At 36.0% G+C, this 16,941-nt stretch overlaps 2 protein-coding genes across 5 annotated transcripts; one reads left to right on the forward strand and one right to left on the reverse strand.

Annotated features, from left to right (window-relative positions):
• The first annotated feature begins 667 nt into the window (after positions 1-667).
• On the forward strand, positions 668-8,670 carry LOC132612602 (protein SUPPRESSOR OF K(+) TRANSPORT GROWTH DEFECT 1-like). 3 transcript variants are annotated; one of them, XM_060326701.1, is made up of 9 exons: positions 668-684; positions 1,543-2,130; positions 3,766-3,871; positions 5,097-5,295; positions 6,462-6,533; positions 6,619-6,693; positions 6,965-7,063; positions 7,201-7,356; positions 8,274-8,670. In XM_060326701.1, the coding sequence occupies exons 2-9, from the start codon at positions 1,662-1,664 to the stop codon at positions 8,397-8,399; spliced, it is 1,302 nt and encodes a 433-aa protein (XP_060182684.1). In that variant the 5' UTR covers positions 668-684; positions 1,543-1,661; the 3' UTR covers positions 8,400-8,670. The 3 variants fall into 3 exon arrangements, 2 of the variants coding, with proteins under 2 accessions (XP_060182684.1, XP_060182683.1); XM_060326700.1 differs by lacking the exon at positions 668-684 and adding an exon at positions 755-1,027; XR_009571901.1 differs by lacking the exons at positions 668-684; positions 5,097-5,295; positions 6,965-7,063; positions 7,201-7,356; positions 8,274-8,670 and adding an exon at positions 750-1,027.
• A 1,517-nt stretch (positions 8,671-10,187) lies between these two features.
• Positions 10,188-16,689, reverse strand: LOC132615252 (organelle RRM domain-containing protein 1, chloroplastic-like). 2 transcript variants are annotated; one of them, XM_060329819.1, is made up of 10 exons: positions 16,313-16,689; positions 12,850-12,947; positions 12,580-12,658; positions 12,418-12,492; positions 12,232-12,329; positions 12,069-12,134; positions 10,924-11,001; positions 10,757-10,825; positions 10,561-10,667; positions 10,188-10,473 (listed from the first exon to the last, which is right to left on the reverse strand). In XM_060329819.1, the coding sequence occupies exons 1-10, from the start codon at positions 16,633-16,635 to the stop codon at positions 10,387-10,389; spliced, it is 1,080 nt and encodes a 359-aa protein (XP_060185802.1). In that variant the 5' UTR covers positions 16,636-16,689; the 3' UTR covers positions 10,188-10,386. The 2 variants fall into 2 exon arrangements, with proteins under 2 accessions (XP_060185802.1, XP_060185801.1); XM_060329818.1 differs by having other exon boundaries at positions 12,418-12,658.
• Positions 16,690-16,941: the final 252 nt, after the last annotated feature.

Raw genomic sequence — 16,941 nt, forward strand, 5'->3', positions numbered from 1 at the left:
AATGTTCCCTTAAATCGTCCTTTTGGAGGGCTTATGCCCATATTTGGCTTAAGGGTCCTTCTTAGGACTTGCTCAACTTCCCATGTACTACTCATATATATCTTCATATGTCCTTTATAAAACTCCCGATGTGTGGGCCCCGCTTAGCTTACAGTAACGAGAACTTTTCGTCAAGTGACATATGAACCGATTCACCCCATTTGGTCTCCACATATCATATATACATATTACTACACTCTTATAATATAACCTTCCTCCTTAATCCTTGTATAACTTTAGTCTTGTTCGGGCTCACACTAAGCTGTCTACAGTCTAGGTAGCGCGAAATTTTTCGGGGTGTAACATGACTAAACTACCTTAAATTAATAACTCCTGCTTATTCATTGTCTTGAGTAAATAGAGATAAATCTGAAAAGATAAAGTTAATTCCTTCATGATTATGTAAGTGAACACTTATTTTGCACCAAAATAATTAGACTAAATGGACACTTATTTTGAACCGAAGAGAGTGTTATTATTTGATGCGATCATACCAGCACTAACGTACTGAATCCATCAGAACTCCGAAGTTAAGCGTGCTTGATCAAGACTAGTATTATAAGATGGTTGACTTCTTTGGGAATTCATCGTGTTGCATCCCTCCTGGGTTCGAGCTGTGAAGCAGCCGCTAATACTTGCATTACGGTAAGTTGCCCATGTCACACCCCTTCTTGTGGTCCTACAAGTGACCTCTGCTAATTTCCAATTTTCCAAGAAGTTTAGCAACCGCAAATCAGAAAAAGGAAAATAATATACATAGTACAAAAAGGAGGAAAAAAAAATAAGGAAAGGAGGAGGAATTGCCAGACTTAATTTTGGTGGAAAATTTGTGATTTGGAAGTAAACACAACACCAATTCCAACTCCAAACTAATCAATCACAATTCTTCTCCAAATTTTCCAAACTTTGTAATAGATAACGCGTTTCGTTGAAAAGTCGAATAAAAAGTTGAATTTTAGGATTACTTTACAATTTTGCTAATTCACAGGTTTGTTTTTGTTTCATAATCATCCATTTTCAATTACCCTTTTCGTAATTGGTTTTTTGATTTGCGTTTGAATATGTTACTTATAATTTTGATCATGAAAACTAGAATTTTTAAGATTTAATCCAATCAAGTCGGTTTCTTGAAATATTTAGGTACTTCTATACTGGATTTCGTTCATTTTGATCAAGATACAAAAGAGTTTGTTGTTTTTGATGAAATAGCTAAAAATAGAAACTGGGTTTTAACTTGGGTTGTTGATTTTGAACAAATTATCAAAATATAACTACTTATTGGGAGAAAAATTGAAACTTGATTGATCGTATCAAGTTAAATACATGTTGTTTTTGTGATATTTTCTGAACTGGGTTTTTGATTTTTGATCATATGCAACAATTAAAAAATAGATTAGAATAAAAAGTTGGGTTGTTTGTTTTGATCATATGCAGCAACAAAAAATAGCTTAGACAAAAAAGTTGGGTTTTTTTTTTTTGACTGGGTGGTTTTTTGGTGAACAGAAAAAGCATAAGAAAAGTAAGATTTGGGGAGGATTGAGGTATAGTTTGCTGATCGTGGGGTCGGGTTGCTTGTTAAAAGATTTGAGCTTTGAATATTGCATGAGTTTTGTGAATATAAGATGTATAGCAATTTCAAGGAACAGGCAGTAGCTTATGTGAAGCAAGCAGTTGAGGAAGATAATGCTGGAAATTATGCAAAGGCGTTCTCTCTATATATGAATGCTTTGGAGTATTTTAAAACTCATTTGAAGTATGAAAAGAATCCCAAGATTAAGGAAGCGATTACTCAGAAGTTTGTGGAGTATTTGAGGAGGGCTGAGGAGATTCGTGCTGTTTTAGAAGAGGGAGGTGGTGGACCAACGTCCAATGGAGATGCTGCTGTTGCGTCGCGTGCTAGGTCAAAGCCGAAGAATGGAGGAGGAGAGGGTGATGACTCGGAGAATGTAAAGTTGAGAGCTGGACTTAATTCTGCTATTATAAGGGAAAAGCCTAATGTGAAGTGGAACGACGTAGCAGGGCTTGAGAGTGCCAAACAGGCTTTGCAAGAGGCTGTTATTCTGCCGGTTAAGTTTCCTCAGTTTTTCACTGGTTAGTCCTCCCCTTTTCTTTTCTTTGTTTTTGTACATATATTAGTTTCAAGATTGTTATAAAGAAGTGAAATAAGGTTTAAAATGTGCTCTCATTTCTTTGATATGGCCTGCGAACCACGCCTCACTAAACTGTATTTATTCAATTTTATTGCTGCAATATTTCCCTAAAAAATGGTTATTGCTTTGAAATTGGAAGTGAAGGTTCTGTTGGTGAAACACTACTTGACATAATTGCTCGGTCTCTGCAGCGAGAAGGAACTCGTGTGAGCTATTAGTAACAACTTGTCTCATAATACTATGTTTGACAAGAATTTCTTTATCGGCTTATTGACCAGACTAATCGGATGATAGATATCAACATAACTTTTGATTAAGGGGATGGATGTCCATCAAAACAAAGAAAACAACTTATGATTGGCTTCATAATACGTGACTATATTAAAAGCATTGTCAAAAATAGTTTGACACTACTAAAAGTAACTAAACAAAAGTTTATAAACACTAAAGCCTGGAGTTAAGTATTCCACTTTTATAATCGTTTTGGTACCACTACTTTACACCACCTCATCTATATTGTAATAGGAATGTAAGTGCAGAAATTCGCTCTAAACTCTTATAAGTTATAACCATGGCAATTTTCCTCTTAAACTAAATTCCATTGCTTTGTCGTCTCGAACTTTGAAGTAAAGTATCTTCCCTTTTAACATGTTAAATATGAGTTTCGATGCCATACTATTTCAATCCTCCTTGTCATTTTCTTCTTCCTCTCCTCTTTCTCCTTTCCTTGTCTTCCTATTCTCAACTAGCATCCACTTGTTGGACTCGCACTTGGCTCTGATATTGGAAGAGGATAGAGGGGGGAAAGAAGAGAGAAGAAAAATGAAAAGAAGCAGCATGAGATGGTGAAGGGAACGAGAGACTTCGTGGTTAATGCTGAGGGGACCAACACAGTGGATCTTAGTGAAAACGAAAAGAAAAAGAACCTCCAATGTAAGCCTGGAGAGAGGGAGTTAGGTGAGGTTGAGGGAAGGTTGGCAGTGGGCTATACTGTCGGGAAGTAGCAACAACGGAAGGAGGAGGATGAACAACATGGGGGAGAAGCTTATAGTTAATTGGAGGCTGCCATGGTGGTGGGAGTAGTAAATAGAAGAAAAAGGAAAGGGGAAAAATAAAAATGGTAGCTTTGTAATCCTGGTTTACCTCAGTTTTATCTTGGATATTTTAAGAAGGGGCTGTTTACCACACTTTTTAAGTTAAAAATGAAAATGGTAAAAGATTTAGTTTTCAGGGGAAAATCCCACAGTTTTAGAAGACGAAAAGCTAAGTGATATTTGCTCTTCACAGCTTGGCTTTTCTTTTTGAAACCAAGTACTGGGACAACTATCTTCTTTTCTTCTGTGAACTTTATATATCAAAATAGTGAAAATAGTCATACAAGTGATGGATTTCTGAAGGTTTTCCCTTGTAGTAGTTAGTTGGAGATTCTAAAGAAGGTGTTTAAAACTGCCACTTCAAGAGTAATGCCACTTCCTGATTAGAAGTCGATAACTGTATGAAAATTTTATGGAGAAGTCCTTCATGTTCATAGCTTCTTGAGTTAACATTCCTGTTTCGCTGTGTACTTTCTTATTAGGCAAGCGTCGACCATGGAGAGCCTTTTTGTTATATGGCCCACCTGGAACAGGAAAGTCATACCTAGCAAAAGCTGTTGCTACAGAAGCAGATTCAACCTTTTTCAGGTAATAAGGTGAAACTGGTTTGCAAGATTCAGATTCTCCTGCTTTATCAAAAAATATGTATTAACAACATCTCCCTCCCCTTGCATCACCTTGTAACTCTCAGCCTTCAAGAAAAGATATGCTTTTAATTCCACTTAGTGGGAAAACCTTGTGTATATCTTTGTGTCCATTATTTATTTTTATTTTTTTCCTTAAACGGGTCACGATTTTATTGCCACCTTTGAAAGTTTACATTTGATGAAGGAGGACCATGCCTGGCCTTCATTAGATTTTGATAGCTGTAAACCAAGCTATTCTATGAAATAGGGCGTGCAAAAAGACCACATTAACAAACAGTGGCAATAAATCTAGTTTATCATGGTGGCTCGTATATGAGGGAGCCACGATTTCTCTTCGACTCGAAATGAAGGAAGATCCCACCTATCCGTATTGAGGAAGCCTCTGATCTGTCTAGGCAGTGAACAAAAATTAGTGTATATGTACACTTCAGTTAGTCTGTGGCTGTATGAAGAAAGCTTGTCCGTCACCTTGTTAGCTTCCCTAAAACAGTGTCTGGTTATAATTTGATTGGAATCCATCAAAGCTCTAATCTTTTTCACCGTATCCTCGATTCTCCAAAGTGAATTCCAAATACCTTTGATGCAATTTTGAAGGAGGAGGGAATCTGTCTCGCCTATGATCAAATTGTACCCATTTTCAATACACCAGCTGATCCCGAACAAGAAGGAGGCAGCTTCAGCATAGTTGCTGGTGCCTTGCCCGAATGGTATGGTGAAAGCCATAATAACTCTGCCCTGGTCATCCCTAACAACTCCTCCACCACCACAGACTCCATTGACACATGAACCATCAGTGTTCACTTTAACGAAAAGATTGGAGGTTTAAGCCATTTAACAGAAATAGTAACATATTCGGACAAACTCAACTCCATAAGCCATTTAACAGAAATAGTAACATATTCGGACAAACTCATCTTTGTGTCCTTTATTGTTAAAGTGCAATAACATTGAATGAAAGTAAAAAGTAAGGACCTACACAGTGGAAGCATCTGCTTTTTATCGATTTTTCTTGCATTACTCTCCCACACTCAAAGCATGCAAAGACACACGGCCTGGGAGGGGAAGAGTTAGAGACAATAGAAATCAATGTTTTATTCTACCTATCTTAAGACTGCTTTAATAGACAAACATCATGCATTTGAAATTGCCCTGTTTCGGATATGCAGTGTTTCTTCATCAGACCTTGTTTCAAAGTGGATGGGTGAAAGTGAAAAACTTGTGTCAAATCTATTCCAAATGGCCCGAGAAAGTTCTCCTTCAATAGTATTCATAGACGAAATTGATTCCTTATGTGGCCAAAGGGGTGAGGGTAGTGAGAGTGAAGCATCAAGACGTATCAAAACTGAGCTGCTTGTACAGATGCAGGTAAATTCTGTTCTGAGGATGTATTGGAACTGCTTTCTTTATTGTTTGAGTTCTTATATTCAACTATTTAGCTACTGGCAGAATTTATTCCTAAGCAAACTCGTCAGACTTTTTGCTTGGAGTTACGTAGGAATAGTAGTTAGATATTACACATTATATCCTGGTTTCGTTTAGGATTCGAGAAAAAACTTTATTTAATAGGATAGGGCTTTGAGTCTTCATTTTTTATTTTTTATTTTTAGATAGATGGATTTTGGTATTTTTAAGCAATTGTGCTGGAGTTAAGAGATCTCAGAGTATTTGGTGCTTCCTTTGGCTTTGAATACCATTAAACCTCGTGGTATGATCCTAAAGAACTTGGGGACAATTCCTTTCCTCTTGCCAATGCATCTTGGTTCCGAGAACAGCCGTCGTTTTCAAAATTTTCAAGGCTCTTTTGTTCTTGGACCTTTTCTAGGACATCATGCAACAGAAAGCCCTTTCATTCTATCATTCTCTACCCTTGTTTGCAGTATATTTTCAGTATTTTGAATCCTATAACTACTGTGAACTCATCTTGCATCAGGAACATTTCATTACAGTTATGATGTTCTGTATATTCCTATAATCCTATCAACACTCAGAACTTGCAAAATGAGTTTATCTAAGATGATACAAGGAAAGTTGTTAAATAACTGGAAATGGACCCTTCCAGCGTGCACTCTGGTGGACATTTTTCAATAAGAATTGGACATATTAAAAAATAAAAGGGATATTGAGTGGGACAAAAGAAACCCCAGATTTGTTGAACAAGGACTCTGCAGGATTTTTAGAATATGTCTGCTTCTGGAAATATAAGTTCTGATTTTGGGGCCTCACTATCTTTAAATTGTTGTGAGATATTGTTAAATCTTACCTCCGGACAACATCACGCAGTTCATGGAAATTTTCTGGGGGAAGCATGGTATTGCCAGCAGCGAACTTTTTCATGTATCTCTGTCTATTTTTGTTTTTCTTCCATTATTTACTTCTCAATTTCAAAGTACTTCCCATATTGCTTTATGCTGACTATCTTCAACGCCTGCCAGGGTGTAGGGCACAATATTGACAAAGTTCTTGCAGCTTTCCTTCTAGATTTCAAAATACTTTCCATATTGCTTTATGCTGACCATCTTAAATGCTTCTAGGGTGTAGGGCACGATGATGACAAAAAAGTTCTTGTTCTTGCAGCAACAAATACTCCCTACTCGTTAGACCAGGTTAGAAAGGGCTTTCAACACTCTTTAACTTCATGTTTCGCTAGAGTTATTAATCCGTTCCTGTCTAACGAGTAGCTTTCCCCAGGCTATTAGGCGGAGATTTGACAAAAGAATATACATCCCCCTACCAGATTTGAAGGCAAGGCAGCACATGTTCAAGGTACACGGGAATATTTAGAGAAATTGACATAAATAGCCGCCCACCAAGCTATTAGCCAGCAAATGTATATTAATGTATAATATGCATAAAATATACATTTTTGATACAAAATAGTGTAAATTCTTAGTATATTTGGCTAGTGAATGTAATTATTTTTGGCTGACCGGCCAAAATGTGTAGTTTGACCAATATTTTAAGCATATCAGGAATCCTCCTGGAGCATCGGTCTCTGGTTTTGCGACATACTAAGCTTATTTATGTTCATGAGCAGGTACATTTGGGAGACACCCCTCACAACTTGACAGAAAGTGATTTTGAGCAACTAGCTCGGAAAACAGAAGGTTTTTCAGGTTCAGACATTTCTGTCTGTGTAAGTATCATAGTTTTTGGAGCGCTATTGTGTTTTTATGGAGTACTAGCTAGTTTAGTATCCCAAACAAATCAGTCAGCAATGGTTGTTAAAGGTGGCTGAAGGTGCTCATTTTCTCATCTTCCTTCAAATGACAGGTAAATGAAGTCTTGTTTGAACCTGTACGTAAAACTCAAGATGCTGAGTTTTTCATTAAGACTAGTGATGGGTTGTGGGTGCCTTGTGGGCCTAGACAACCAGGTGCCATTCAAACTAATATGACGGAGCTTGCAGCAAAAGGCCTAGCTTCAAAGGTAGCCAACTACATTCTGATATTTTTCTATGATGCCCAACCCCTCCTCCCGCCCAGATTGTGCTGTGGGGAACTCTCCAACTGAACTGCATACAACATGCAATTGAAATTTCCGTCATACTTCCGACTGCAGATGTGGTGGTCTCACAACAAGATTACAATAAGACATGTGGTGTTTCTAGATATCAATAGCCTTTCTCACTACAGTTAATTTTTACTTTCCCAATAAAAGTTGTTTCCGTGGATAGTGTCTGTATTCAGATTAGGCCAATAAAACAGTCCATATCCTCTTTTTATGTAAATTGTCTTGAGCCATAGAAGATTATCCACATCGTTCTCTACCTAAATTCCTCTGAATAATGTCCTTAAAGGCTAAAGCTCTTCAAGTCCCTTAGGATCTGAAACTTATTCAAAGTCAAAAGTGAAGATATGTGTAGGAATCCCCAGAAAAGTTTCATAACTAACCTGCATAAAGTTGAGAGTATAGGACTCCAAAAAAATGCCCGTCAAATCAAAATTTTGTTAACAGAAGGATGAATTAAAGTTTGCTGTCGAAGTAGACACTGAAAAGCTCAAAGGCTTATGCTGTCTGCAAATCGGTTTATTAAACTGTCAAAAAAAATTCACTAGCGAAGCTCTTCAACGGGGAGATTATGCTTCTCTGTGGAAACTGAATGGGCAGGGTATCCTCATATTTGCATTTCTTGATCCCAAGAGTTTTGACTACTTCCTGATTATTTATGATAAGCATCTCCTACTTTTAAGTCAATTCAGAAACATCTTGCCCACATTTTAACTCTGTGTGAAGTGTATGGTTCTTGTTAATAGCAACCCTCTATAGATAATTTTTTAGGACCAACTTTCTGTCAATGCAGTATAGTTTCTTGATTACCAATTATTGATTGGTACTGTTTGCAGATTACACCACCACCAATCAGCATAAGGGATTTTGACAGAGTAGTATGGAAACAGAAGCCAACAGTAAGCGAAGCAGATCTTGAGCTCCATGAGAGATTCACAAAGGAGTTCGGTGAGGAAGGATGAAGGCTCTTTGGTTTGCTATACTCTTATGTAACTATTGTAGCACTGAAATATTTTAGATTTGGTCATCGCTTCAATAAAACCTAACAGCATATGATAAAGAGAAATAATATGTCTTGGTTCTTAAGGACCACTGAGCTGATGTTTAGTGATTGCTGTTTGGGCTTTGCTGTACAGCTCGATGTTAGTTTGTCGAAAAGCATATTATGAAATTTTACACGTTTAGACCATCGTATACTATAGAATGAAAGAAATGTTGTTTTCATACTAACAAGCATTGTATGTTACCCTTTTCCCTTTTTCTTTTTCGTTGTTAGCCCTTTCGCTGTTGTTGAGGTACATGTAATGGGACTTCTCCCTGTAATAGGTGAGATGTGAAGCATTCAGATTAGATGTTTCGATGATTCCAATCTAGTAATCTTCCCTTGGGGGATGGCCATTCATTGATATTTCTTGTTAGGCCTTTGAACAATTCCATATGGTCTCTCCACACCTTTGAAGAGAGCGTTGTTCATAGTTATGTGATATTTATCCTTGGAAAATGAGCACCCACACCAAACACGTGTTTACTTAACGTTTGAGGAATGAACTTCTGAAACTTTGAGCTGTATTCATATTTAACATCAGGGTGGAGCTACAGTGTTAAAGGGGGTTTTGGCGAACCCAGTAACTTTTACGTAGATTCTATATTTTTACTGTAGAAAAACAGTAAAGGTAGATATTGTTTACTTGCGAACTCATACACAAATAAGTGGATGGTTTAATGGTGTAATGCAGAGGCTAGAGAAGCTATCTCTTTACTGAGATGTGGATTCGAAACCCCACTGAACATATAAATTGAACTCGTGCAGTTCTTTTCCTTTGGGGGTAACTTTTTCCCTTTTTGCTATCATACAGAATTTCTTTTAACACTTTATATTTTAAAAACAAATTCTAAAATTGACAAATCAATAAGCAAAAAGCAAATCAAATTCTCCCAATACTTGCTGCTACCATTCTTTTTCATCGTTTTCTTTCACAAAGCCAGACCCAAAATTAAATTTTCAAAATATATTAAATATTGATATTTGCTCATTCGTTTGGTGGTTGTTATCAGGGGTGGCTCAAGAGTAAAGCTAGTAAAACCTTTGCTTTAGCCCCCAAACTTTTGAGGCCTCAAAATTTTTATAGATGAATTTTATAATTTTATTTTTTCTTAGACAATATTGAAGATCGTAAAAAAAAGTACAAAATTTATATAATAAAAGAAGGGAAAAAACTATCTACTTTTTAAGAGAAATATTTTAGAACTTTGAACTAAATTACTCAAAATCTTCATTTTATTAAATAAAGTTTTTACAATAACGTCTAAGGTAAGGTATTTAAAACACATTACTAACATCTTATTAACTTGAATTAATCCTCACTATTATAAACATTAATGACAATGTTACTATGTGAAGTAAATGCAACAATTATAAAAAAAACAAAAATGCAAGCCTAGATTTTTTTTTTTTTTATGTATGTATATATATTTAAGGTCTCGGATTAAAATTTAATTTTAGGCCATTAATTTTATTGAGCTGCCCTTGGTTGTTATACATTAGCTTGAAGTCGTTGTCTTGTCTTAAAATTCCGAACCCCCAAACCTCAAATCCTGGCTCCGCCTCTGATTAGCTCGAGAAACTGAAAGAGGATTGAAGTAAAGCATCTGCTGTCTACAAAGTGTGTTTCTCCATTCAGAACTAAAAATCATTAGGATAATTTACCATATAGAGTGTCACTGTATGGTCTTCAAAACTGGCTCAATAATTTAAGCAGTGAATGATCTAATCTCTTATATAACAATTAAACAGGTAAAACTTCATCCGCACGGGTGTTTACACTAAAAACCAATGGATGCAAGACATGTGTTTGAACATACACAATTATCACTTAATCATGGTAAATTGATGTATATTTTCACTTCATTAATTCACTTAAAACTAAATCCAGTCTCTTTTCTACAATACTATCTAGCTGCTCCCGATCGTCCTTTGCTGTATTTCGGAGGATGTGTTTTAGCAACATCAACTGTTATCATCCAGCCATTGATAATCTGGAGAAATGAAATCAACAAACTTATCATTTCTGTTAGCACAGATGATTTTGTGGAAGGAAAATAAGCACTTTGTTCCACAATTACCTTGCCATTCATCTCTTTGAGAGCGGCACTTGCTGCTTCCAGTGTTGTGTACTCGACAAAAGCATAACCTTTCGACCTCTTGGAAATTTTGTCCATGATGATTTTAACTGTTAGAATACAGAGAGAGATTTATGAGTAATTATTTTCTTACAACCATTTAATGAAGCAGAATTTCTTCAGACAAGAAGCATAACACCTTCAACAAGTTCACCATAGCCTTCAAATGCTGCACGTAGCGTTTTCTCAGATGTATAGAATGACAGACCTGTCCAGAAAAGGTCCATTACAAATAGTTAAATATGGAAATAAGCAACAAATCTGCAGCATATAAACTTTTGTGGTGAATTTAGAATTGCAATTTACCAGTCACAAAAAGCTTCTTGGTTCTAACATCTGATGCTGCAGATTCCTGGGAATCTTCACTCTGTTTCAAATTACCACCTGAGATAAACCATGGCTATTCAAATTTTCCGGAATGGAGATATTGCATGTAATTAGTTAATTACCAAAAATTTTAGGACAGAAGAGCAGAAGATAATACTACTTTTTTTTTTTTTTTTTTTTAATCTGAGAGAAAAGATACCACCAGTTTTACTTTTCACGCTTTCATCCTTTAACAAAGCTAGTCAATAGAAACTTAGAAAGTGATATCGAATTGCTTGTTACAAATTCAAATAGACATAGGATTACTCTCTTCACTAATAGAAAGTTGCTATAGTTATTTGATGCTCCATAAGGATACAAAACAGAGGAATTTTTTATACAAGCCCAAGTAGAGATTCCAAAGGGTAAAAAAATTCAGTTACAAGAAACTTTACAAAACAGAACATGGAGGGACGAATTTAGGTAGGAAAAATGGATCACGTGAACACATGGTCGCTCGACTAAACTTGGTATATTATGTATATAATTCTTAAAATATATCTAATATTAACGGAAGGAATACATGGTCAAACAAGATTGAGTGGAGCACTGGTTAAGTGCTGGGATTAAACCCAACTAAATGCACTTTTGCGTCTTTTCTTAGTAGCAATGGTGAACCCATCCTCTTAAAATCCTGGATTCGCCTCTGAGAACATGTAATACCCTCATTTTACCAATTGACATTCAAGAGCAAACCTTGAAATCTAAATGGGAAGAATTTTATATTAATGAGTGGATACTGGAAACTAACTTTGAGCAAAGACAACTGAGGTCGCCATCAAGGACCAGACTGTCAATGTAATAATCTCCCAGATGAGAAGCTGATATAATCATCTTATAAAAGTTGGAATCATCAACTTTATAAAAGAGCAAGCACAGATAATTTAAAAGACAGAGAAAAAAAAAATCTAAGTTGAATTAATCCTGATACACGGATCTGTTTTTCTTTTTCAAATGACTTCCTGATATACTACATTATTATGTCAAAATGATCTGCTTTCATGGTATTATTCTAGGCGACCCAATCCTCAACATTGGAGAGGTAGCATTCAACAAACAAGTTAAAGTCAGATATGATCTCAAACCTCCATAGTCTTTATTGTCCAAGTCAAAATTTTCATCTGGCTGGACAGATAGAACACCAGGCACTTCTGCGATAGTACATCAAGAGATTTACTTGCACTGGTAAAAGAAAATTACTAGTACATATTACAGTTTAAGATTAATAGTATGACATGATATCCTCACCAGCTAATTCTTTAGCACATGCCTCATCTAATTCACAACAAAATCCATAATTGGATTGCCAGGACACATGATATAAGCACATCTGTGCATCCTTCTCACTGTCAAGAAACCAATCCTTCTTTTAGCAAACTGTAAATAGTGAAGTGGAAATAACATATATTTAACACTCAAGAAACAAATACTTACTTCCCAAGAACTTTGGTTAGAACTTGAACGAAATAGTCAACCACTGGGCCTTTTCTTATAACTCCAACAGATGGCCTGGCCATACGAACAAGCCAGTGTTTAGAAGTCCCAGCCGGAAATAATGAAGAGCCTTCAGTGTATAAAGTTGATAGGGAACTTAACTGACCATTTGGGTAGCTATAGTCTTTCACCATTGAGTTAAAATCAGGGTCAGGTAAAACTGATAGTACCCCAGGCATACCTAGTATTCAAAAAAGTATAAACGCGAAGATTGCTTCAAAATCTTAGCAAATAGGAAAAGCTTGGAAACATCCCTAACATAGTATTTTTCAATCAGTATGCATTGCACCTAAATTATGGGCCAATAACAATGCCTTCAATCTTGACTGATAAATTGAGGAGGTCATGCAAGAAAGAAAACAGGAAATTTACCAGCAATCGCATCAGCTACCACATCATCAATGTCGCAGCAAAACCCATATGGGACATTGCAAGAAGCATTATATATACACATTTGAGCATCCTCTTTACTGTTTCATGAAGACAGATAGTTGCTAAAAATCAGCAACAACTTCCAAAGCAAGATATTTTTTAAGAGAAATCTCAAGTAAAAACTCTAGAAAAATTCTAAAAGTGGATAGCTGGAAAACAACTAAATGGAGCAAGATATTCAAGTAAACCCTCGCTAATTGCTTCCTTAACATCCTATATATATGAGTAGTAATTGGATTGTGATTATACAAGCATAGTGAAGAAAAAAGAGAGGTGCTAAATGGAAGTGCTTCGAGTGAGGAAAAGAAGCGATAAGTGGTAATATGAGTTTGTGAAGAAAGATTGAGATGATTGGAAAAAAAAAAAAAAATGAGATGCGAAGCTTGAAGACTAAAGCTAATCTTTAGCTAGCAGTAGTATAATTCAAATTGCAAGAATCAATTATATTTAACAAGAGGTACCAGAGGAGGTCAATCGGGATTGGCTACTTAAAGCTCTTCTGATATGTATCAATTCAAGGGAAGATTCCACCAGTTATAGTCAAGAGATTGTATCTGTCTAGAGGCACTAATTCATGGCAGATTTTGTAAGTACTCTCAGTAGCACTGAGAAGCTCAACATGCAAAATTTTGGATAATGGAGCATAAGGATGCATATTATATTTCCATTCACGAGTTATTGCATATAATCGGCTGCACAGACACCACACACCAACTGATGTTGAAGCAGCAAGAATTGGAAGGTCTAGGCTGGAAAACCGTTGCATGCACTCACTGTGACATTCAAAGGATGAACATTTGCGACAAACGAATAACACTAGACAACAAAAAAGATGCCTGGGGCGCCCTAGCACAATTTTTACAAAATGGAATGGAATCAAAATGCAGACTTTAAGGATGAGCTCTGGTCGATTTTACAGTGACACATGATGGTAAAGCCAATATTCTTTTGAAGTTAAGTTTCACTATGATGAAATATCACAATTAGACCTGAGAAACACTACAAGAGAGACAAGGATAAGAAGAATAATTCACGGCTTGAGTCCAGAATCTAAAGGCACAATCATATGCTGGTGGGTCTCAGAACCAACTCTAGTTGAGTTGAAAATAAGTTGGCAAACAAAGAAGACCTTTAGAAACAGCTGTTAAATCTTTCCAGAGGTGAAGTTCTTTTTTTAGCAAGAAGAAAAATAACAAACTCAAGAAAGAGAAAACAGAAGATCAAATGAAAAGCACAGCTTTCAAAAAAGGAAGGACCACTCAAAACTAAGAGAAGATTGGAAGAATTGCCATCAACAAAATTCAGCATTCTAACAACCAAAGAAACTATTGTCTAAATCAGAGCAAAGAAACAAGGGTATAATTGCATAAAAAAGGGTAGCTATGCCACATATTGTTTGTCCAAGAAAGTAGAAAGTAATGGTGCCACCTTCACCAAAACAAGCAAGATAAGAAAGAAGATTGTGACTTTGAGACCTACAGTGCAGTCGAAGATAATAGGAAAAAGAAAAGGTTATCACCATAGCTGAAAAAGGGAAAGAACTTGCACTTGTCACGATAAGTAGGAAACCAATCGAATATGATCATGATTGGATTAATATTCAGGCAGTTCCAACCGCATGATTGGATATGCGAGATATTGAGGTGTTCTGATTGTGAATAATTCGAAAATGCAGTCAACCAAAAATTGGCAAGAGGATGTTTGGCGACTCATCAATCATCATCATGTTGGTTTCAAGAAGTCAACTACTAGATTCAAGAACTGGAACAAAAGCTGCAACATAAGCTAAAGAAGAAAACAAACAAGTAAAATAGCATCTAACTAAGAGGCAAGTGGAGAACCAAATTATCTGCAAGAAAAATATCTTCGCGAAAGGAAACAAGGACTTATATGACTGAAGTTGAAACTCCAAGAGAGTTGCAACAATTTCAAGAAGCATCGTAACCTCAGCTAAGGAGGTTTACATTGACAAAGAGTCAAAATCCTAATTGTATAGACACAACACTTGCCGAGGCTAACAAGATTAAAGAGCGAGATGTCAAGCTATGAAAACTAATGGGTGGCAAAAGGTAATGAAGGAAGGTAATTTAGCCTTGAAGCAGAACAAACTTAATACTTTGTGCCAAAACCAAGAGATGCTAAACCTATATCATAGTGAGTTTATAAGCTGGAGAGCCAACCTGACGAATCGATCGAACATTAATAGACTAATATTAGCTCGAGAATTTCTCAGAAATATGGACTGGTATGATAAGCAATTCATATGAGAAAAATTACTATTATACACATGTAGTAGCTCCAGCAGTTAGTAAATCATTACCTCTATGGCTGATGATTGTAAAAAATGATTTCCATCACAAAGAACCGAGTTCGTAGAAATCTACAAAGATCAGCTACAAGGTTTTGGCGCAGACAATCCTAATTAAATGTGCAAACTTTGAAGCTCAATATGATTACAAGCACCTCAATTATGGTGTACGTAGATTGTTGAGTTCCTTATCCAGACTGGTTAACAAATAAATGCACCATATTTTTATGCAACTGCACCCTCAGTAGATGCTTCCATTACATCCTATAAACATAAGCAGTCATTTGGGTTGTGAGTGTGCAAGACACAAAGTTTAGTAGCAAAGTGAAAAGGGCCATATTTGCCCCTCTACTATTGAAAAAGGTTTAATATTGCCCTCCGTTATACTACCGGTCCACATATGCCCTTAATCTTATACTATCGGTCCATATATGCCTTAATGTTATAAAAGTGGCTCAAACATGCCCTTACTCTACTTTTAACAATCACAATGGATCTTTGATTATCATACCAAAAGAATCATTTTCTCAATTAACATTTTCGCTATTTAATGTCTAACTGTGACTTTTTGCTTAGACATTAATCAAAGCTTAATTTTAGACTCAGCCATTGACATTGACCCGATATCAGTCTAAAAGATATGCTTCTATGACTACCACCCAACCTATTTATAATTACTATTTCTTCCTTCTTAATATGTTTGATAATTTGACAACAAATAATTATCTATTAACCATGATAGGGGCTAGAAAGTTTGCGAAAAAGCTTAAAGACTGAAGCTAATCTTTGGCTAGCAGCCTAGCACAATTGCATAATTCAGCACATAAACATGCCCTCAAACTTGGCCGCAGCCGGCAAATATGCCTTCCAACATTGGGTGTGAACGCAAGTAGGCACCTCAACTTATATAAAGCTAAACACATAAACACAAATGCTGACATGGCAATAACGTGTCACATAAATTTTGAATGTATCTAGATGATCATTTTATAAGTTGGAACGCAACTGAGGCCAAGTTTGATGGTTTGTTTATGCATTATGCCTTAATAAAACGCATAAAAGATTGATTCTTTAAACTTAAAGAAACAAACCAACCTGCCCAATACTCTTTCAAGAATCTCAACATAGTAATCAATGACCTCAGTTTTAGAACTGACCCCATTTGGAAGTTTTTCCATAATAACCATCCAGTGTCTTTGAGTTGTTGTACAAGTAGGTGTAACAGTTGTAGAAGAAGCTGTTATTGAAGTTACTCTGTTTCTTGAAATCGGGCAAGTACAACTGAATTTGGAAGAGCTGTTTTTGAATGATTTATTAGGAAAATTAAGGGTAAATTTGAGATGGGGTTTTAGGGGTTTAGCTGATAATGTTGGGATTATGGAAAGAGAGGAAGATGAATGAGGGAGAGTTACTTCCATGGCTCACAACCTTTAAGCTCTAATTTGCTCTATCAGAAATGATGAAATGAGGATATTTAATGGACTAAATATTTTATTCGAGTAATCATATAGCAAAATTATTTAACTATCTTTTTCTTTTAAAAACCCCGCGCTATCCTTCAGGTGCACACCAAGTAACCTGCTTACTGTGGAATTGCTCGCAAAGTAGATAAATTCAGTGCCACGAATTCTGACTGAAAAGATTGTTGGTGAGAAGAATTAAATTAATAAAATTATTCAATTTTGGGCTTTTCACTCAATCATATTTGTCGTTAAAAAAAAAAA

Source organism: Lycium barbarum, chromosome 10 (genome assembly GCF_019175385.1).
Source record: "Lycium barbarum isolate Lr01 chromosome 10, ASM1917538v2, whole genome shotgun sequence".
In the NCBI taxonomy this organism is placed as follows: domain Eukaryota; kingdom Viridiplantae; phylum Streptophyta; class Magnoliopsida; order Solanales; family Solanaceae; genus Lycium; species Lycium barbarum.

Bases quoted from the DNA above. Each gene is read 5' to 3' on its own strand.
- LOC132615252 (XM_060329818.1), bottom strand. From the start codon at position 16,635: ATGGAAGTAACTCTCCCTCATTCATCTTCCTCTCTTTCCATAATCCCA. The intron at 12,948-16,312 runs GTTGGTTTGTTT...TTCATGAAACAG, and splicing joins CTTGAAAGAGTATTGGGCAG to TAAAGAGGATGCTCAAATGT. The intron at 10,668-10,756 runs GTGTTATGCTTC...GTATTCTAACAG, and splicing joins CTATGGTGAACTTGTTGAAG to TTAAAATCATCATGGACAAA.
- LOC132612602 (XM_060326701.1), top strand. From the start codon at position 1,662: ATGTATAGCAATTTCAAGGAACAGGCAGTAGCTTATGTGAAGCAAGCA. The intron at 3,872-5,096 runs GTAATAAGGTGA...TCGGATATGCAG, and splicing joins GCAGATTCAACCTTTTTCAG to TGTTTCTTCATCAGACCTTG. The intron at 6,534-6,618 runs GTTAGAAAGGGC...AGCTTTCCCCAG, and splicing joins CTCCCTACTCGTTAGACCAG to GCTATTAGGCGGAGATTTGA.